Here is a 23,692-nt window from a genome sequence, read left to right on the forward strand (position 1 = left end):
ACTCAAAGTGCCGGCTCTGAGGCTTCGCACGCGCCATGTCCGGAGTTGGTTTTAGACCATGCCGCCGCTACAAAAAAAACTTCGTTAATTTTGAAATTGCATTTTTGAAATGTCGCGTTTTTAAACCAACCACTGAAAACGTTTAATGTTATGTCGCATTTTCACCTTTAAAAAAAATAATAACATCGGCAGATTTTGCTCATGTGGAATAAACCAGCTCTTGCCTTGCTACGAATGAACAATTTGGTCCATTTTTTTAATAATATGTAACACCCGAAAAATGCGACATACCTAGGACATATTGGATGGATAGGTCTGTTCCGTGTTCTTTTTATGGCGTAACTGCATCTTAGGAATACAATTCTGAAAAGATGAAATAATTTCCATCAAATGCAATGCTTTAGAAAATTCCAATCCAACAAAGTCAATTACAAAAGAAACAATAATTACCAAAGAATTTTAAGCAACTAAATCTAGATATAAGTACATGTAGTTTGTAATTGTTTACAATTTCATATATTTACTTACTTATAGTGTCCTTATAGTGAGCTGTCCAACTATATGTACATGTAATTGCCTTTTTAAGGATAACGTATTTCGAATTGAATTGAATAAAATTGAACTGAACTAATATAGGAATACATGTATCCAACATGCCCAAAACCCAAATACAAAAATATACTTTTCGAGTTGATTAAATGGTCAATATGAAATTACAAGGCATGTATGAAAACCATCATCAACGAATCAACTACTTTACAATAATTAGATTAAGTAAACAACACTCAAATTTCATCAAAATCTTACAAAAGAAACCAGTAAGGCAAGGTTAATTAATAAGTAAGGGACTTTAAGAAAATATCAATGATTCCAGTCGTCCGAAGTAAATACAATGTATCTTGAGAATTGTGAACTAACAAGTATGGGCGTCGCCAGGATTTTTTTTCTAGAGACATCATCTCCAGATATCATCAAGTAGTCTTGCCAAACCTCAACACCGATGAGCTTCAAATTCACCAAGTTGCTTACTGGCACAGTTCCCCTACTAAAACTTTATTGAAAATCATGTGAACAATGATAACATTGTGATATTTAGCCCAGCAAACAAAAAACAGGGAAAACAAGGTGTCCGTAAATTCGGGGCTGAAAAAAGGTGATGGGATGCCTAACGGTGGGACTTGAACAAGTTCAAGGAAATTCCCAAAATTATTGGTAAAAAAACATTCTGACATTGACACAATTATTGTACGCAACACTAATCTTTTTTTGTTGTGAATTTTGTGTTATTGAAGTAAGGATGTGTAAGTACAATCACTAAAATAAACTTTAAAAAAAATATATATATATACCCAAATATGGGAACAAATATATTACCGGAGAGGTATTAACGATTTATGCAAATTAGGCATATTTCCACCACTTGGATTTTTAAGACTGTTACTACACCATTCTAGGGACCTTACATAAGTGCAATGTGATGAAAAAAAAAATCTGTTGCAATTTGTGTGAGGTTCACTTCAAAAATAAAGTATTTTGCCTGGACTATCTACAAGTCTAGATCTCATCACGTACTATGACCAAATAGTCTCTCTGGCAGTTTCTGCCAAGGTTTAATCTTTCTTCGATACCTTGTGGTCTTTAATATACACCTAAACCTTGTGAATTTGAATATTATTTAGATTTCACCAAATTTTCAGTTCATCACAAATCTCTTTAATGGAGTCCACCTTGATAATTTTTGGCCAAGTTTGGCCTCTTGTAAATGTTTTTATTAGCTTCAATGATCTGAGCACCTGTCGCTAGGAGCCAACTGTGATCGGTACACCTTCTTGAACTTCTGCACCTCATCTCCTGCAGATTTCCCCATTATCTGCCTTCGGTTCTCCTGATGTCTGGTCAATTTCAGAAGCTGGCTGAGCTGAAGGTTCCCTCTCTGGTTGTTCTACACCTGCTTATTATCTGAAGATGCTGCAGTTCTCAGCTGCTAATTACTTATTTTCTGCATTATCTGTCACGCCCCTTTCCTCTGAAACCTGCCCACTGGGTTTTTCCTCTGCCTTAACCCTTTCAGTGGGTAATTCTGCAGCTGCAGATGGTAATTCTCTTTTCGGCTGCTCTTCTGTCTGCTCCTGTTTGGAGGATGCCTTGGGTTCGTTGTCTTCATCTTTGAGTGTGTCTTCAGGTATCTTTTCTTCTAAATTAGCCCCATATGGTTCCTGCGATGCCTTGACTTTTTCAGAGGGTACCTCTGTAGCTCCAGATGAAGACTCTATCTCTGGTTGCTCCTCATCCTGCTTCCTCTCCAAAGATGCCTCTCCTCCTTTGGATTTGTTTCCCATCTCTTTGTCATCTGAACTCCCTTCTTTCTTCCCTGAATCATCAGCAATCTTCTCTTCGACTGTCCTTGTGTCCTTGGGAATGGTCAGCAGATCTGGCCTCGCTGATGGGAAGGCTTCTTTGAGCACACCATCAGAGATGAACTGGTTGAGACATCCAAGACTGTAACCCCAAAGGTCCTCCTGTTTTTTGCCATCCCTAAAGTAGAAAATTAAACCCAAGGACCCTTGAGTCTAAAATCAAAGGACCCTTATTAAAATATGATTCATTAGCTGGAAATCAAAGGTCTCTTCAGTAAAAGTCAAAACCTCACCATAGGACCCGGTCAGAGGGCTGGCCCTTCAGAAATTAAAAGATCATTGAATCAATGGACATAATAAAAATCAAGTTCGATAAAAAACAAATAAAGGGAGCCTCGAGTCAGAATCATCACAGGACCCCAGCGTCTAAATTCACATGCAGCAAATTTAGAACTACTTAAGAATCGAACTTGATATTTTCACATTTCTTCTGAATTTTTTTTCTAAAAAACATCTAAGTTTTTCCAATTTTCTAAATGTGTGTGATCAGTTAAGTGTGCATTTTCTCAAAGCCTTACCAACAGAAGGTTGCAGGGTTAGCAGGTCGACAATTCTTCATGAACACTGCAGTTTTCCCACGAAGGCTTGGATCAACACAGGCCACGACACTTGTAGCAGCCCCCTGTTTCGGAGTACGCATCATACCTTTGGGCAAACACAAAGCATTCAATCACTTCAATCTTCAGAAAGTTTGAAATGCAACTTACAAAGTTAAATTTTAGTCTTTGCACCCTTGTTATAATTATGAAAGTCTCTACTAATTGGACCTGAAATTGAAACAGTACAGTATGAAGATCAGTGGATAATTGCCAAATACATGTCAAATGACCTATAAAAAGTTTATGCACGGCCAGGCAATGATACTATTAAATGTTCAAATGCACCAAGAAGTGTACTCACCAAATTTGTTATAAGCTCCAACGAAAAAGCTCATCAGTTTCAAATCACTGAAGTTATTCATAATATTCGTGTCCACAAGTCCAGGATCAATAGAGAAAGTGCTCACTTCGGTCCCTTCCAGTCTCCGAGCAAGAAAGTGTGCTGCCATGACCTTTTCAGGATATAACAAATCCAGAAATAAAATTCTCTGCCGACTTTGGATGAGGAACGAGCAGCCCAATACAGACTTAATGCATGATCAAGAGATTGCATTTTGTGACCATTTTTTCTGAGCCCCATGGGACACACTGAATGTGTGTACTGCATCACGCGCATAAATCTGCCAAAAATCTCCCTCAACTCTCCAAATAGCGCTAACTTGTCAAGGACACTTGCCTGCAACCTGCAGAGTTGTAACGAGTCACTGATTTTTGTGACTCGAGTCGAATCAAGTCATTTTAAAGAAGTGACTCGAGTCGAGTCGAGTCATTAGGTCAAAAGGTCGAGTCGAGTCAAATATTTAGCTCGAGTCAATTCGAGTCACAATTATTTGAACACTATATATACCAAATTTATAAAAGGAGGCTATAAGTTTAGCCAGCGTTCGAATCCAAGAGCTTTATAAGAAATCACCCAAAACCAATGATGAAACAGCGAATTAGAAAATGTGTTTAAAAATGTGGTTCCTGGATAGTATTTTGTGCGTCCTAGAACCATGAGGTGGGAGTCTGTGACACGTTGTATACTTGTACATGACTGCTATTCGCAAAGTAAAGTGAGCACAAATTTTGCACCGTAAGTCACTGCAAATACTTTTCGCAAAGTTGCGCCTTTATTTTTGGGACTCGAGTCTTATTAGCCTTCGCTTGAGTCGAGTCGAGCCTTCTAATGAGGGACTCGAGTCGAGTCGAGTCATTTGCTCGCAGTGACTCGAGTCGAGTCGAGTCATTAACCCTTATATAGGGACTCGGCGACGTCATGTGTTGACTTGACTAGATCACCGACTTCATTCAATTCCTGAATTAAAAGAATCTCACCATGTAGGCCTTGGATGAGGCGTAGGCTGTAAGCCGACTGAAGGATTTGCGGCCCTGCATGTTGTCCAGGTCCAGTTTCCCACCTTTATGCGCCTCTGATGACAGGAGAACAATGCGGGAGTCGGGGGCACCAGCCCGCAGCAGCGGCATGAGATGCAGCACAATGAGGAGCTGTGACAGGTAGTTGACTTGGAATTGCGACTCGTATTTATCCTCTGTGTATTCTATGAAAGAAATCCAACGAAAGAACCCTTTTGAACACGACAACTAGTGGAGCAAATTGAGACTTTCGATAGCAGTCCTTTCAAGCGCCATGTATAGGTCATGATGCCGGAGTCCTTACCTTGTTTGACAAAGGCAATGCCAGCATTGCAGACCAAGATATTAAGGTACTGCATCCTCTCCTTGGTCTTCTGAATGAAGTCCATGGTGGATTGCAACGAGGCGAGATCCACTTTGATGTACTCCACATTCAGTGGCTTGATTTCAATTTCTTCACTAGTGGGTTGGGATGACGCCTGGGCAGCAGCATTCTTGGAAAATTTTTGATAAGAAAAAAAAATATTTTAACTGGAAAATTCAATCTGGTTTATTCCATCCATTGTACTGACCCTTCCAAACTTTTCAACATCAACAGATCAAAACTACCAGCTGCTTCCCATAAAAAGTCATGCATTAAACTAGTCTGTCTTGAGCCTAAATGAACATAGTTCATCTGGCCCAATTTTTTCCCTGGCTTTGGTATGAAAACACCAATAATATACTTTACTCATGGTTCAAGAGGGGAAAAGGGAAGAAGTGGCTGTCCTAATAGATACAACATATGAAAAATCAGGGACAACTCAGTTTTTCCAGAGACATGTAGGCAGCAAGTCATAAGAAGCTTGGATGGTCCTCCATTGCCGAAATGAGACAGCAAACTTGCCACATTACATTGCTTCAGTGACTCAAGGACTAATGAGCCATCAACAAGGATCACTGGTACAAACCCAAACCACCTAGAGCTAGACGGGGTCACAACAGACAACAGTCCCTGATCTTCCCCTGAATCGCTTGACATGTGGGGCAAATTATCCCACATGATCATTTGTGTAACATCCAAATCCAGTTGCCAATCCAACAATCAGGTAAACAAGTCCCTTTAGACAGCATACCACTCCCTTCAAGCCTCCAGCAGCTCCAAAAACGGGACGCTTTTAGGAAGTTAAGGTGCAAGCTAGTGTCACAGGGCCCTGGCCAATAGGCAATGCTTCCCCTACACAAATCTGTCAAAAAAAGGCACCTAAGTTTTGTGACCAAAAATTCACTTCGAAAAAGCCCCCACTAGGACTTCCAGTGAAGCAGTTTTGATCATCCAAGTGAGACAAGTTGTTGCAATTCAAGAAAGGTTCCATTTACCTCTGCAGGACTTCTCTTCTGCATTTCGTTCTTATGTTCTTCCTGCATCCGTTCTATAGCCTAAAACATGTAAAAGACCAACAAAATCCCAAACTTGTCATGCGATTTTTTTTTTATTGTTGATATATGATCTGAGCTGCTTGTTGCTGAGTAAGTAGATAAGCTTAGCTTAGTGAGCCTTATTCGTTTTTGTGTCCCTGAGCCAGATACCTTGCTTCAATCACTTCTGTCTGTATATGAAGGAATACAACCTGGCATACTTTGTGAGGCAGAGCTTTTGGAGGATTTTACAATGCTAACGTATTTGTTAAGCACATAAAATATTTGCTAACTGAAACATGTCATAAGTTTTTGCTAAGCTCTATGAGATTCAGTCTAAACTTTACCAAAAAGTAACCATCTTTACCATATTCAATTTCAAAAGTGAGCTCCTAACAGTTCCATTTTTGGTTATTGGACCACAAATTCACCGAGTCGGATTCACTCCCTAAAACAACACTCACCGCTTTAGCTTTGTCCTCTGAGCGACACGCGATGCAAACTCTTGCTCCCATCTCAGCTATGGACTTTGCTGTTTCATATCCAATCCCTGCATCAAAAGAAATCAAACTTTCTTCATTACAAAAGAATTCAGGTAGTTTAGAAAGAAAATTGTGCAAGGACAAACAATCTGATTGTTTCTTCCTTCAGAGTACAATAACAACTACAGTATCAGTTTGAAACCAACTGGTGCATTTCACGGAGCTTGAGGAAATAAAGGTCTGTAGGATTCTGGTGAATTGTGTAAGATTCCGGTGGATTATGCAGGATTCTGGAAGTTTAACCCCAAAAGAAAGAGTCGAATTTGCAAGGGATTTAGTGAGAAGACCAACATTTTGTTACCAGTGTTTCCACCTGTGACCATCACCAGCTTCTCCGGGGGAAGCTCCACAGACGGATGTTCTATTGTATTCCCCATCTTCAACCTTTCAGTGCAACCTAAACCTGTCAGGCCAAAAAGGAAGCAAAGAATGTAATCTGTTCTAGATCAAAAATTAGGTACTTACCCCTGTCATAGCTCGACAATCTGTCACTTAAGTGGGACAAAACTATCATATTCATCACCGGCTTCGTGGTGCACTGTACTCAAATAATAAGTTGGGCACTGGCAGTTTATCCCACACAATTTCGGTGGTGCAACTATGTGGATGATGAGCAAGGGCCCCCCCCCAAAAAAAAGCCACCCTCTCCCCCCCCCCCCCCCCCACTTAAAAAAAGGCAATAAACAATAGGGCCTAGCTTTATATTGTTTGTAACAATTCACATTGTTGTTCCTTCCATGCAGTAACCCCCCCCCCCCCCCCCTTAATTGTCCTCACATCATGGACCCAAGTCAATTTAAATGTGCCATACACGGGGTCTACCGGCGTTCCCCAATACCTGTTCCCCAATACCTACTACACCATGTATTTGATACACAATTACCAATAACAAGGAGGTCCAATGTAAAAATCAACGTGGAGTGCACTATCTCTGTGGTAGTCTATATACATGTACATGTACATGTACAGAAAACTGCAACCCACATTGAAAACAATTTACATTCATGAATTTTCCAACCCGTCTCGAAATCTTTATCTAAATTCCTGACCAATTTAAGGCATGACACCGACAGCTAAACTCACTCACCATGAACACAAACACCATCCAGATGGGCATGGTTGTGGACTAGAGGCTGGGAATTATGATCAAACTCACGCACGTCACTTGGCCAGGTAGAAAATGGACGTGCACAAAATGCACTAGCTAGTTTAGCAATTTCGGCGCGGCGCTCTATTTCCAGACTCGCGTTGCACTTGCAAAGTTCACTTGAACCGGCGTAGCCAACAATTTGCATTGTGTTTTACATTCACTATAGAATAAACTCTATTCCTACCTGACCTCCATGATCCGGCTTCGTGTACGATGATTGTCTGGAAATAAGGAAATTGGCTAGTTTTTGATAATCCTCAAGGATATCGTTTGAGGCCTTACACAACCAAAAATGCGTGAAGTGTTGTATGACCTCTACAGGGTGAGTAAAAAAAAAAGCGAAACCCAAATGTCGGGACTATTGTTTTAGTGAAGTTCTGCATGTGTAAGCACTTTCTAAATCTAGGATATGAAAAGCCCAATTCATAAGTTTTCTTTCAATACAAGAATCATTCAATCACTCATAGTCATGGACTTTTCAAGTTACGGAATTTTAAAGGGTGTGCGTTCTTTCAGCAACTACGAAAACAATGTGAATTGCTTTCGTTTTGATGAAAGAACACTTAACCTACGGAAGACACACGCACCAAAAAATATTTATTCACACTAATTGAGTGGCACTATCCGTCTTCCGTACTTACCTTCTTCTTGTGATCCGTGGACAGGACTTTAAAACGGTGGTTGATTCCGTAATAATAACTTGAAAAGTACTTAAAGTGATTTGAATGATTCTTGTACTAAAAGAAAACTTAATATTAATTGGGCTTTCATATCTTAGAAATTGAAAGTGCTAAACATGCAAGACTTCACTAAAACAATAGTCCTGACATTTGGGTTTCGTTTTTTTTTTTACTCACCCCTGTAGTGTTACACAGCCTGGGCCAGGGGTTCGTCATGGGCCGTCAATTTTCGTCCGTCGCGGGCGCCAATCGTCAGTTCCGAATGTCAGCTAGGAGCAGAACCGTGTCGTTGTACAAATTTGGTCGTGTACTTGATCAAGTCCAGTCGCTTTAAAAAAAAAAAAACCGCTAAAACACAAAACGTGCTGCGAGGATTATACGACAGTAGCACATTATGCCTATTTCAGTATACCCCCGTCCCCGACAGCTAAAACCCCCTTCCCTTTAAATTTGAGCCAAAGCTTGATCGACCCCTAGCTAAAGCCCTGCACAGGTGTAGCGAGGTGTTGGTTTCAATGCTGTCTGCGGTATGCTTAGGCAGAGAGCCAGGTCCGCCGCGAGAATATAGGCCTACTTGAGGCTTTTGAAAAGGCCACCATGCTGCCTTTAAGACTTCATAATTTGCATCAAGAGGCAGTGCCGTCTCAAAAATTAGTTAGTACCAGCAAGAGTCCATTCTGCTACAACTTAATGCACTTGGCCGGCCATTTAACACGGATGGAGGACACAATCTCTTCATATTTCAGTGAGCTGCTAGTCGGGAACCGGGACCGTGGCGGTCCTCGGTCTGAACGGTGCTTCACAGACCAGCTGAGGAAACAGCTTTTATCAGGCAGCGCAGGAATCGATTATCGGCCATCTCAAGAAGAGGCAACGGACAGAGACAACTGTTGTTACCATGGAAGTAGGAAACAATCAGAAAGGCTATCACAATATTTGAGACTATACAAAGCGATACCGCAAAGGAAAAGCGTAAAGGGCGGAATTATAAGGATTGGGCGACCTCTCAAGATCCCGGCTCCTAGGATTCGCATGCCCAATGTCCATCTAGAGTGAATGCGTATCTGATGGTTTTAGTAGACCATGCGGCCGCTAAAAAAGTTTCTTTTATTCTTAAATTATATTTTTGAAATGTCGCGGGGTTTTTTGGCCCACCGCTAGTATAAAAAGTTTCGTTATTTTAAATGTCGCATGTTTAGCCTTTTTCAACTTTAAAACATAACATTCAACATCTGGTTTTCGGGAGATTTTGAGTGTCATGGAATAATCCTTAGCTAGCTCTTGTCATAGGACGAATGAACACTTTGGGGTATTTTTGTGTTTACTTTAGATAATATGGCAACCACAAAAATGCGACATGACAAGGACATGTTGCTAACATACTGTGCGTAGGCATTGTTGTTCCTTTAATGGCGTTACTGCATCCTAGGAAGAAAATCATGAAGACATAATTAAGATAATAATTCCCACATAAAAATCCAATAGAAAATTCCAATCCACCAAAGTACATAAAAAAAAAAAAATTATCAAAATGAAGCAATTCAGGATAGGATCAGGACTGCATGTATCCAAAACATAATTGCCAAAATATACATTGAACTAGTGATGAAAGTCCAATCTGAAAATACAAGACATATATGACTAGACTAAAATCATCAATGAATCAAACTATTTAATGGTCGGAGTTAAGTTAACTAATAGATAAAAATGTCATTGATCAAAATCATATGAGTTAAGGCATTAGGCTAAATAACAAGAACCTAAAGGGGCTTAAGAATACGGACAATTATTTAGACAATATCAATAACGTCTTACCTGTCAAGCCGTCTAAAGTAATCTTGAGACTTGTGAACTAACAAGTATGCGTACACACATGCACTAAATATACTGCGCGTGGAATTATAATTGTTACAAACGGTCTCCATAAGGCTGGTATACAACTTGTGTAGTGTGTCTGTAGTTGACAAAATATGAAAACGCATAAATGACCATTTTTGTCCCACACACTATTCGTATACTGCGTGTGGAATTATGATTGTTACAAACGGTCCCCATAAGGCAGGTTATATACAAAGTGTGTGTGTTCCACCAATGTCATTGACAATGTACAGCATGCGAAGTGTGTGTATTCGACATATGAAAACGCATAAATGACCATTTTTGTCCCGCACACTATTCAAATACTGCGTGTGGTATTAGGATTGCTACAAACGGTCCCCATAAGGCTGGTTATATACAAAGTGTGTATATTCCGCCAATTGTAAAGAAATGTACAGCATGCGAAGTGTGTGTATTCGACATATGAAAACGCATAAATGACCATTTTTGTCCCGCACACTATTCACATACTGCGTGTGGAATTATGTTCGTTTACAAACGGTCCCCGTAAGGCTGGTTATATACAAAGTATGTTTGTCGCACCAATCCCATAGACAATGTACAGCATGCGAAGTGTGTGTAGTCGACATATGAAAACGCGTAAATGAGCATTTTTGAGCATATATCTATATACTTCGTGTGGAATTACATGTATGAGTGTTAAATAAGGCTGGTTATTATATACAAAGTCTGTGTGTTTCGTCTATGAATCTCATAGAAAATGTGTGCACTCGACGTGTGTGTGTGTTCGACATATGAAAACGCATTAATGAGCATTTTTGTCTCGCACAATATCCATATACTGCGTGGAATCATCATTGTTGTGTTTCGCCAATTTCATTTTTCATATAAAGTGTTCATTTTTGTCCGGCACACTATCCGCATACTGGCGTTCTGCACCTCTCCCCTGATATTTGATTCTCCTAATGTCTGGTCAATTTCAGAAGCTACCTGAGCTAAAGGTTCCCTCTCTGGTTGTTCTACACCTGCTTATTATCTGAAGATGCTGCAGTTCTCAGCTGCTAATTACTTATTTTCTGCATCATCTGTCACGCCCCTTTCCTCTGAAACCTGCCCGCTGGGTTTTTCCTCTGCCTTAACCCTTTCAGTGGGTAATTCTGCAGCTGCAGATTGTAATTCTCTTTTCGGCTGCTCTTCTGTCTGCTCCTGTTTGGAGGATGCCTTGGGTTCGTTGTCTTCATCTTTGAGTGTGTCTTCAGGTATCTTTTCTTCTAAATTAGTCCCATATGGTTCCTGCGATGCCTTGACTTTTTCAGAGGGTACCTCTGTAGCTCCAGATGAAGACTCTATCTCTGGTTGCTCCTCATCCTGCTTCCTCTCCAAAGATGCCTCTCCTCCTTTGGATTTGTCTCCCATCTCTTTGTCACCTGAACTCCCTTCTTTCTTCCCTGAATCATCAGCAATCTTCTCTTCGACTGTCCTTGTGTCCTTGGGAATGGTCAGCAGATCAGGCCTCGCTGATGGGAAGGCTTCTTTGAGCACATCATCAGAGATGAACTGGTTGAGACATCCAAGACTGTAACCCCAAAGGTCCTCCTGTTTTTTGCCATCCCTAAAGTAGAAAATTAAACCCAAGGACCCTTGAGTCTGAAATCAAAGGACCCTTGAAAAAGAAACCAAAACCCTCGAGTCTCCATTCATAAAAACCATGGGTTCAAAGCAAGGAACCATGAGTTATAATCTAAGAGCCATTTGTTTAGAATGGAAAAGGTCACTTTAGTAATTTCAGTTCATAATTCGGCATGGTCTGTAATCCTAGAGTTTGAGTAAGAATCAAGTTTAATTGGGACTCGGGACCCTTAAGTAAAAGCCTCCACTAAAAAGTTGGAATCATCATCAGAGGATCCTTGTTTCAAAACTCACTTATAGCTAATTGAGGACTCCTTAAAACCTTGACTGGAAATAAAGTATCAGTTTTCTATATAATGTGATCACCTTTACTTGACTCTAAAGCAAGGTTTCCCAAAGCCTTACCGACAGAAGTTAGCAGGGTTAGCAGGTCGACAACTCTTCATGAACACTGCAGTTTTCCCACGGAGGCTTGGATCAACACAGGCCACAACACTTGTTGCAGCCCCTTTTTCGGAGTACGCATCATGCCTTAACACATAAAGCATTCCATCATTTCAATAAGAAAGTTTGAAAAAACTTCAGAGGAACACTTTGCTTGATCCATTTACACACTACCACTGCTCAATCTATTCACAAACTAACATGAAACTTGGGTCAGTGACTAAAATTGAGTTCTCAAATACACCAACAAATGAACTCACCCATTTTTTTCGAAGCCCCTCCAAAAAAGCTCAACAGTTTCCAGTCACTGTAGTTATTCACAATATCCGTGTCCACAATTCCAGGGTCGACAGAGAAAGTGCTCACTCCAGTCTCCTCCAGTCTTCGAGACAGAAAGTGTGCTGCCATGATCTTTGAACAACAAATGGAGAAATAAAATTCTCTGAAACTGACTAGGATGAGGAATGTATAGGGCGATATAGTGAGACACAGCTGTAGTTGGCAGTACTTGTAGAGGACACTTGCAAGAAACCTTATCAGGTGCACCCCCTCCCACCAAAAACAAATACCATAACATTTAACAGCGCTATCGGTGAAGTGGGTGATGTCATATTTGTGAGACAGTGTCCAGTTCCCAAATGCTTTAAATAACACCCCTTGGTTGAATGGGATTAACCTCACCCTAGCCCACACCCTACCCCCTCTCCACATTGTTTGCTGAGTGACTGGTCCAAATGTAAGCATTTTTGTAACATGTAAAATGGTCTGACAACGCCCGCGTAGCCTGGACTAGATTTTTTACTTCAGCGTTCACTTTCTGAAACAAACTAATTTCACCATGTAGGCCTTGGAGGATCCGTAGGCTCCTATCCGACTGTAGGACTTGCGGCCCTGCATGTTGTCCAGGTCCAGTTTCCCACCTTTATGCGCCGCTGATGACAGGAGAACGATGCGGGAGTTGGGAGCACCAGCCTGCAGCAGCGGCATGAGATGCAGCACAATGAGGAGATGTGACAGGTAGTTGACTTGGAAATGAGACTCGTAATTATCCTCTGTATATGCTATTAAAGAAAACCAACGAAAGAACCCTTTGGAACAGGTCAAGTAGTGGAGCAAATGGGAACTTTCGATAGTTTTCCTTTTAAGCACCATCTACAGGTCATGCCTGGAGTCCTTACCTTGTTTTGCAAAGCCAATTCCAGCATTGCAGACCAAGATATTAAGGTACTGCATCCTCTCCTTGGTCTCCTGAATGAAGTCCATTGTGGATTGCAACGAGGCGAGATCCACTATGATGTACTCCACATTCAGTGGCTTGATTTCAATTTCTTCACTGGTGGGTTGAGATGACGCCTGGGCAGCAGCATTCTTGGAAAATTTTGATAAGAAAAAAACACTTTAACTGGAAAAGTCAATCTGGTTTATTCCATCCATTCTACTGACCCTTCCAAACTTTTCAACATCAACAGATCAAAACTACCAGCTGCTTCCCATAAAAAGCCATGCATAAGTAAAGTCTGTCTTGAGCCTAAATGAAAATAGTTCATCTGGCCCAATTTTTTTCCTGGCCTTGGTATGAAAACACAGATAGTACTTTACTCATGGTTCAAGAGGGGAGTAGGGAAGATAGAAGTGGCTGTCCTTAAAGACACAACGTATGACAAATCAGGAACAACTTTTTCCAGAGACATGTAGGCAGCAAGTCATAAGAAGCTTGGATGGTCCTCCATTGCCGAAATGAGACAGCAAACTTGCCACATTACATTGCTTCAGTGACTCAAGGACTAATGAGCCATCAACAAGGATCACTGGTACAAACCCAAACCACAGTCCTTGACCTTCCCCTGAATCAATTGACATGTGGGGCAAATTATCCCACATGATCATTTGTGTAACATCCACATCCAGTTGCCAATCCAACAATCAGGTAAACTAGTCCCTTTAGAGAGCATACCACTCCCATCAAGCCTCCAGCAGCTCCAAGAAGGACGCTTTTAGGAAGTTAAGGTGCAAGCTAGTGTCACAGGGCCCTGGCCAATAGGCAATGCTTCCTATACACAAATCTGTCAAAAAAAGGCACCTAAGTTTCGTGACCCAAAATTCACTTCGAAAAAGCCCCCACTAGGACTTCAAGTGAAGCAGTTTTGATCATCCAAGTCAGACACGTTGTTGCAATTCAAGAAAGGTTCCATTTACCTCTGCATGACTTCTCTTCTGCATTTCGTTCTTATGTTCTTCCTGCATCCGTTCTATAGCCTAAAACATGTAAAAGACCAACAAAATCCTATTTTGGTGTCAAATAAAACCAATACCTGGGGCCACATTAAAGGAAAATACAACATCTGCAAACATCGAAAAATAAAACTACCGAATTGTTACGAAATACCTTACTAGGATGTTGGTAAATGACAGTCTAAAGCATCCTGTAAAATTATGGCACCTGGTGTGAAGTCATTTTCAAGAATAATGGTACTTTTGTATACATTTCCAACGGTGGTCGGCCGACCACCGTTGTAAAAACGTAACTTTTTTTCAAACTACTGCTCCATATTTACCTCTGTTTTTTTTCAGTCCAAATTTTGTTTGCTATTGGTTCTATGTTCATGAATGGATGCAGGCCAGCTAGACTGGTTCCCTTACCTGAAAATTTTCCGGCATTTTTGATCCATTTCATCTTTAGTGGAGTCGGGGAACTAGACTACTTGAACATTTTTGTTTTTCTTGGTTTTTCCAGCATTTTCGAACGCAAAACTTCAAACATGTCAGTGTAACAATATTTGATCTATTATACTAACCCCCAAAATAGTTCGGTTCTGAAAATTACAGCAAAAGCCAATGATGTACATTTCCTTTAATGCGCATAAGACATTTTGCATGCAAAAGTAAGTTTTATTTTTCAAGCAAAGTTGTCATGCGAATTTTTTTTTATTGTGGATATATGATCTGAGCTGCTTGTTGCTGAGTAATAAGTTAAGCTAAGCTTTGTGAGCCTTATTCGTTTTTTTGTGTCCCTGAGCCAGATACCTTGCTTCAATCACTTCTGTCTGTATATGAAAGGATACAACCTGGCATACTGTGTGAGGCAAAGCTTTTCAGAGCATTTTTACACAGCTAACATATATGTTAAGCACAGAAAGGATTTGCTAACTGAAACAGGTCATAAGTTGATTTTTGCTAAGCTCTATGAGATTCGGTCTAAATTTTACCAAAAAGTAACCACCTTTACCAAATTCAATTTCAAAAGTGAGCTCCTAACAGTTCCATTTTTGGTTATTGGACTACAAATTCACTGAGTCGGATGTTCTCCCTAAAACAACACTCACCGCTTTAGCTTTGTCCTCTGAGCGACACGTGATGCACACTCTTGCTCCCATCTCAGCTATGGACTTTGCTGTTTCATATCCAATCCCTGCATCAAAGGAAATCAAACTTTCTTCATTACAAAAGAATTGAGGTATTTTTGAAAGAAAATAGTGCAAAAAGGACAAACAATCTGATTGTTTCTTCCTTCAGAGTACAAAAACAACTCAGTATCAGTTTGAAACCAACTGGTGCATTTCACGGAGCCTGATGAAATAGAGGTCTGTAGGAATCTGGTGAATTGTGTAAGATTCTGGTGCATTATGCATGATTCTGGACGTTAAACCCCAAAAGAAAGAGTCAAATTTGCAAGGGATTTAGTGAAAAGACCAACATTTTGTTACCAGTGTTTCCACCTGTGACCATCACCAGCTTCTCCGGGGGAAGCTCCACAGACGGATGTTCTATTTTATTCCCCATCTTCAACCTTTCAGTGCAACCTAAACCTGTCAAGCCAAAAAGGAAGCAAAGAAAATAATATGCTCTAGACATGGGCGTCGCCAGGATTTTTTCTAGAGGGGGGCAAAATTTTTTTGCCAAAAAATGCTTGTATTTCTCAACACATTCTCGATTTATCAGTTTTAGAGGGGGGCAGGGACATTTTGCCCCCCCCCCAACTCATTAAATTTACACCACTTCGTCTTCGCGCCTCTTTTTCTTTTTCTTTTTTTTCTTTTTTTTTGTCTTCCTTTTTTTTTTTTTTGCGCTTTTCCAGGGGGGGGGGCAAGTGCCCCCCTTGCCCCCCCCCTCGCGACGCCCATGGCTCTAGACCAAAAAAAAGGTACTGACCCGTCATAGCTCGACAATCTGTCACTTGAGTGGGACAAAACTATCATATTCATCACTTCGTGGTGCACTGTACTCAACTAATAAGTTGGGCACTGGCAGTTTATCCCACAAAATTGTCTGTGGTGCAACTATATATGGACATAAGCAGGGCACCCCCCCCCCAAAAAAAGCCCCCCTCTTCCCCCCCCCCCCCTTAAAAAAGGCAATAAATAATATAGGGCCTAGCTTTATATTGTTTGACACAATTCACATTGTTGTGTTCCTTCCATGCAGTAACCCCCCCCCCCCCCCTTAACTGCCCTCACACCATAGACCCAATTAGTCAATTTAAATGTGCCATACACGGGGTCTACCCGCGTTCCCCAATACCTGTTCCCCAATACCTACACCTGTATTGATATACAATTACCATAGAGCTGCATAATAAAGAACAGCTCTGCTGCTCTGTGACAATTACCAATAACAAGGTCCGATGTAAATATCCACGCGGAGTGCACTATATCAGTGAGGCTCTACAGAAAACTGTAACCTCATTGAAAGCAATTACATCCATGAATTTTTCAACCCCTGTCTCGACATCTATATCTTATACTTCCTAACCAATGACAGGTAAACCCACTCACCATGAACACCATCCAGATATGGGCGTGGTTGAGGACTTGAGGCTGGGAATTATGACTGCACTCACGCAGGTCACTTGGCCCGAGGAAGTCACTAAAAAATGGACGTGCACAGGTGCACTAGCAATTGCGGCGTGGCGCTCTATTTCCAGACTCGCTGCATGCAATACAAAGTTCACCTGAACCGTAGCCAACAATTTTACGTTGTGTGTTTTACATTCACTATAGATTGAACTCTATTCATATCAATAGTAAATGCTATATGGAGCTTCGTGTAGATTATGCAGTGTCGGGAAATTGGCTAGTTTTCGATGATCCTCAAGGATATCGTTTGAGGCCCTACACAACCAAAATGGGTGAAGTGTGGTGTGACCTGTGCAAGGCCACTTCAGTGTTTCAACAATTGTAGTGTTACACAGCCTGGGCGGCCAGGGGTCCGTCATATGGGCCGTCAAATTACGTCCGTCGCGGGCGCCAATGTCAGTTCTGAATGTCAGCCCGGTCGCTTAAAAAAAAGCTAACACACAATTCGTGCTGCGAGGATTATCAGTAGCACATTATTCCTATTTACCCCCGTCCACGTCCCCCGACAGCTAAAACCTCCTCCCTTTAAATTTGAGTCAAATCTTGATCGACCCCTAGCTAGGCCCTGCACTGGTGTAGCGAGGTGTTGGTTTCAATGCTCTCTGCTGCATGTATGCTTGCGCTTAGGGGGAGAGCCTAGTCCGAGATTATAGGCCTAGTTGAGGCTTTTGAAAAAGTCCACCAATGCTGCTTAAGGCCAAAAAAAAAAAGTCTCCGGTTTCTGGTATGCGCGCGCGTCGCCGTAGCCATGCGCGTCGGCAAAATGAAAAAGTTTTTTTTTCAATAACAGATGATGTCTCAAAACCGCCAAACTCACTGGTTCGACTGGAATTCTGCTGCTGCACAATTTTAACGTGTTTTTAGATGGGGTTATGATCGAGAATAAGCTTTATGTGGCCTCTCTGGACTCCCATATATTTGCACTAAGTTTAGTCGGGCACCATTTGCAGTCATCAGCCGCCATTTGAAGCCAAAAAAAACAAAAAACACAGGTAAAAAAAAAAAAAAAGCCGCGTCGCCGCACCACTTTTGGGGCAAGCTCCATACCAGAAACCGGAGACTTTTTTTTTTTTGGCCTAAGCTAAAGACTTCATAATTTGCATCAAGAGCTGCATGCAGGGCCGTCTCAAAATGAGTCTGTATGCTGCTCAGCAAAGAGTCCATTCTGCTCCAACCAATGCTTGGCTGCGAGGATGGAGGACACGTTCTCTTCATAATTGACCAATTGCTGTAGAATCGCGTTAGAATCGCGTCAACGCAGCTTATGAAATATTGTCCAATTACATGATATACAAATGGACGCGGAACGCGCAAAATCTGAGACAAACAAAAAGTTGTGTAATCCATAGGGGTAAGGGGCGTAGCTAACTCGCAAACTGCGATAGGTCAATGGACCGATCCAGTAAGCCCCTCCCACTGCGCACGTGGGCAAATTAACACGCGCTCCTCATAATGCCACACTGCATTTTCCTGCCGCGCGCATCATACGCGCGTGCACGCATGTCGGACTTTTGTGCACGCATGTCGGACATAAATCACGGCTGTGATTGGTCAGAATATCATGGGGCGGTGCTTACTGGATCGGTCCATTCAGTGAGCTGCTAGTTGGGAACCGGTGTAGCGTGAATATCCGACTCCATGAAATGTGGACTCATTGTAGTATTGCGCACGCGTGAGTACGATACTATGCTATTTTTAAGATCGTTTCGGGCGAGTGACTGTCACGTGCGAGGGATCAACCAATAATAGGGAAATAGGGGTCCGATTTGCATAGGAGTCGGATTTTCATGTGACACCGAAACCGTGGTGGTCCTCGGTCTCGGTGCTAAAGACCAGCTGAAGAAACAGCTTTTATCAGGCAGCGCAGGAATCGATCATCGGCCATCCGTCAGAATTCAACAGACGTACAGAGACAACTAGTGTTACCATGGAAGTAGTAAGTACAGTCAGAAAGGCTCATCACAATATTTGAGACTATATACTGACAAAGCGATACCGCAAAGGAAAAGCGTAAAAGGCACATGGGCAGAACTAGAATTATAAGGATTGCGCGACCTCTCAAGATGCCGGCTCCGATGATCCGCATGGCCCATGTCCAGCTGGAGTGAGTGCGCATCTGCTGTTTTAGTAGACCATGCGGCCGCTAAAAAAGGGTTATTTTATGCTTAAATTAAAATGTCGCGTTTTAAGCCAACTGCTAGTATAACAAGTTTTGTTATTTTAAATGTCGCAGTTTCAGCCGTTTTCACCTTTAAACCAAAAAAATCAACATCTAGTTTTCGGCAGATTTTGAATGTCACGTCATGGAATAATCCGTAGCTGGCTCTTGCCGTAAAACGAATGCACACTTTGGGGTTTTTTGTGTTTACTTTAGAAAATATGGCAACCAAAAAAATGCGACATGACAAGGACATGTTGCTAAATATTTACTGTGCGTAGGCCTTATTTTTCTTTTAATGGCGTTAATTCCAAATAAAAATACAATAGAAGATTCCAATCCACCAAAATACATTTAAAAAAAACCAAGTAATTCTCAAAATGAAGCAATTCAGGATAGGACTACATAATATCCAAAACATAATTACAAAAATATACATTTAACTAGAGTTGATGAAAAGTCCAATCTGAAAAAAACACAAGACATGTATGAATAAAATCAACAATGAATCAAACTATTTAACGGTCAGAGTTAAGTTATAGTAATAAATACTGATGTCATTGATCCAAATCATATATAAGGCATTAGGCAAAATAACAAAAACCTAAAGGGGCTTAAGAATATGGACAATTATTTAGTTAATATCAATAACTTCTTACCTGTCAAGTCGTCCAAAGTAATCTTGAGACTTGTGAACTAACAGGTATGCGTACACATGCACTAATTCATATACTGCGCGTGGAATTAAGATTGTTACAAACAGTCCACATAAGGCTGGTATACAACTTGTGTAGTGTGGGTGTGTGTGTGTGTGTGTAGTCGACATGAAACGCATAAATGAGCATTTTTGTCCCGCACACTATTTGTATACTGCATGTGGTATTATGATGGCTACAAATGGTCCCCATAAGGCTGGTTATGTACAAAGTGTGTGTATTCCGCCAATCGTATAGAAATGTACAGCATGCGAAGTGTGTGTACTCGACATACGAAAACGCATAAATGATCATTTTTGTCCCGCACACTATTTATATACTGAGTCTGGTATTATGAGTGTAACAAATGGTCCCCATAAGGCTGGTTATATACAAAGTATGTATATTCCGCCAATCGTATAGAAGTGTACAGCATGCGAAGTGTGTGTACTGAACATATGAAAACGCATAAATGGGTATTTTTGTCCCACACACTATTCAAATACTGCGTGTGGAATTTAATTCGTGTGGAATTTAATTGTTACGAACGGTCCCCATAAGGCTGGTTATATATCAAGTGTGTATGTTCCACCAATGTCATAGACAATGTACAGCATGCGAAGTGTGTAGTCGACATATGAAAACGCATAAATGACCATTTTTGTCACGCACACTATTCATATACTGCGTGTGGAATTAGGAGTGTTGCAAACGGTCCCCATAAGGCTGGTTATATACAAAGTGTGTGTGTTCCGCCAATGCCATAGACAATGTACAGCATGCGACGTGTGTGTATTCGACATATGAAAACGCGTAAATGAGCATTTTTATCCCACACACTATTCATATACTGCGTGTGGAATTATGGTTGTAACAAACGGTTCCCATAAGGCTGGTTATTGGATACAAAGTAATACAAAATAATCACTAAATTGTTGATATTATAAATGAGAGGGAATCAATAAAAGTTGTAACTGGTACTCGGCCCCAAAGGTATAATGGGCACAGCTTGTCTGATTTATTTGTAATCCAATCCCAAGATGCATTGCGAATATCGACTGGGCCCAATTTCATGGCTCTGCTAAGCACAGAACTCCGCGCTTACGATCACCATTTGGTGCTAACCGCGCTAACAGAAAAAATTCTGTGCTAACCCTGTAAGCACACAATCCTTATAGTTACGGGATGTACTCATGCGCACAAGCCAAAATTCTTGCTAACGCGTGAATTACGCGACTTTTCTGCAACAGTAAGCAAGGATATTTCGCTAACTGTAAGCAGAGCCCAGACATTGGGCCCAGGTTTTTTTCGTTTTCTTACTTCAGGATAGCGAACATCATTCAGGCTGCATGCTTTCGAGTCGACTAATCCATGATTAGTCGGAAAATTTTGATTTGCAGTGTAGGTTTATTGTGTGTCTTCTACAGATCAAGATAACTAGAAAACACTAAATTAAAACTAATTATTACAGCTAATATGCATATGTTTACATGGTATATGTAAGTCTTGCAGAAGATTAGGCCAAAAAAAGGGTTCTACTTCCGGTTTACCTACCTACCTTATTCTGATAGCCCCTACCCTATTTTTTTAATGGGAAAATGAGGAAAAAACCCAAAACCACAATTTTCTACCTTTTACTCTTACACGCAGACTCCTCCATTGTACACACACACAAAATTGGCAAAAAGAAAACTCCCTACTTACCCTTTTCCCGCATGCCATGTAATCGGAAACAGGACAATATTTTAGGCCTTAATAAATTCCCTTTTGTCAGCCCGCGTGCCGCGTTCAAATTTTATGCACATTTTGTGTGCATAAAGTATGACATTTTGCATATTTTAAGGGAACATATTTCATACTGGGCGTAGGAAAGACAATCTTACAATCCCGTTAGAGCCCATATGAATACTACCATATTTACACAGAAATATCCTTTAAATGTCAATTGTTTTTAAAGATAAGTTAAATAAAAAGAAGAAGATGGAACTTACGTCTGTCCAGCAACCCGCTCCACCCAACCAGTCAAAACCGTGCCAAAAAATACCCTATACTCCCAAGGTTGCTTCAAGTAAATTTTACAACAAAACGACACTTTTAATGAACTTATTTTAATCATGCAGGGTCAAACAGCACACATGGGGTGTACTTTGTACCAAACGTACATGTATTTCATTCAAAAGTATGTCTAGACCTAACGTCTTTTTATAATTGAGTTTTTAAACTTTCGAACGTAGGTTAACCTCTGTGTATACATATACGTGTGATGTTTGTTTTGTAGTGTCGCTAATGAGTGCCTTCTAAATAACAGATCAAGCTATTTAGAAAACACGACATTCACGACATTCACGACAAACTAATTATTACAGCTAATCTGCATAGGCCTATTCCTACATGATATGAAATTACATTTCCATAATGAAGCTTAAATTGAACAAGTCACGCTGACAATATGGGTCTATAGTTCGATACCTCAAATTGATATGGTAATAAATTCCTACGGAAAGGTACTGGTAGGCTTTTAATTTACACTGATTATGACGGATACTAAATTGCATGTTACGAATGATATATTTACATTATCATTGTAAGAATGGCTTCCGATGAATTTGTCGATCCAAAAAAAATGGGTTTTAATAGACATCTCGTTTGATACGTCCTGCGAAGATATAGATAGAACTTATTTTTTGATAATGGAGAATGCTAATTTACATAATTATCATGCATAAAATACACGAATTTTCATTGTTATAACATAAATGAATTCGTTGACCCCCAAACATGGTCGATGTAGACATCTTAGTTCATGAATGAAGAGATCCTGAAGAAAAACTCGTACATGTATTTTCATAATTGCGGTTTATCTAATTTGCACATTAATTGATGTAATAGTAAAGGCTGTTTAAGGGTGCCAAAGTTGGAATATTGACCTTCAAGGAAAATTTTTTTTAACTAATGACAAGAAAATGCAAGACAAAAAACACTTTGTGCGGATCCTAATGCACGCTCACGTTGCCAACCCCTATATATCACAAAGTTGTTAGCTTGGAAATTTACAGGGCAGTAGTAAAGCAATACATAACGCAATTGCACGGCGATATAACGCAATAGTACGGCGATATAACGCCGTACTTGCGCAACGGATTGGCGAACACGAGCCACCGTAGTACGGATTATGCGCGTGTAGTTGTTGGGTCCCTATGGTCCATGCAAGGAGCCACGAATTCCGGAGTTGGGCAAAAACGTCCGTATATACACGCCAGAGGTAATACGACAGTACTAATTATGCGAAATCACGCTGCGTCCTCTACATCCTATGACATTGCCTCTCATTTGCCTCAGTCTGAAGAAAGTTGTTAAGTGGCAACTTTAGACCCTTTTAACTTTTTGATTAAAAAAAAAAACCCAAAGAAACATCAATTGGTAATTTTCTACCAGAATATATAGGTAGGCCTATTTCTTCGCAAATGTTCCCACTTGAAGTTGGTGCATACTTGGCGGATGAAATACCATCACTGAAGATGAATTTAAAAAAGTGTGCCTCGATACTTAGCTGAATAATAATGCTGATTAAGGAATTGTACAGAAGAGGAGGCAATTAAAAAAGTAAGGCACGGCAAATTCTGAATCAGGAGCGCTAGCAACGTGCGTATGGAGTCTGTTTTCTCAAAATGTATATCAACACAGCTTTAACAGTTGTTATAAATGCATCCTAACAATTTCGAACAATTTTGTCGCCTCAAGCGAAAACCAAATCCAAAGGCAATCAAGCATGATCATAAATATGTACCTATACGAACTTGCCCCACTGTTCACACATATTCGACGATCATTTCAGGCCTATAGTAAATACATTTTAAACAAAAAGTTGAAGGCAAACAAATTGCAGAGAGACAACGAACAGAAAAGAAATTAGATTCGGATAGTCGTAAATA

General features: G+C 40.6%; 1 protein-coding gene and 1 pseudogene across 1 annotated transcript; both read right to left on the reverse strand.

Moving 5' to 3' along the window:
* Nucleotides 1-204: 204 nt before the first annotated feature.
* On the reverse strand, nucleotides 205-7,584 carry LOC119736204 (dehydrogenase/reductase SDR family member on chromosome X-like). Its single transcript, XM_038210236.1, has 9 exons — nucleotides 7,400-7,584; nucleotides 6,614-6,715; nucleotides 6,235-6,320; nucleotides 5,732-5,791; nucleotides 4,677-4,866; nucleotides 4,334-4,557; nucleotides 3,318-3,468; nucleotides 2,936-3,062; nucleotides 205-2,535 (listed from the first exon to the last, which is right to left on the reverse strand). Exons 2-9 carry the CDS (start codon nucleotides 6,687-6,689, stop codon nucleotides 1,989-1,991), a joined length of 1,461 nt encoding a protein of 486 aa, XP_038066164.1. The 5' UTR covers nucleotides 6,690-6,715; nucleotides 7,400-7,584; the 3' UTR covers nucleotides 205-1,988.
* Nucleotides 7,585-10,650: 3,066 nt separating this feature from the next.
* On the reverse strand, nucleotides 10,651-17,388 carry LOC119736203 (annotated as a pseudogene).
* Between the last annotated feature and the right edge of the window lie 6,304 nt (nucleotides 17,389-23,692).

Source organism: Patiria miniata, unplaced genomic scaffold, assembly GCF_015706575.1.
Source record: "Patiria miniata isolate m_02_andy unplaced genomic scaffold, ASM1570657v1 HiC_scaffold_29, whole genome shotgun sequence".
NCBI lineage: Eukaryota > Metazoa > Echinodermata > Asteroidea > Valvatida > Asterinidae > Patiria > Patiria miniata.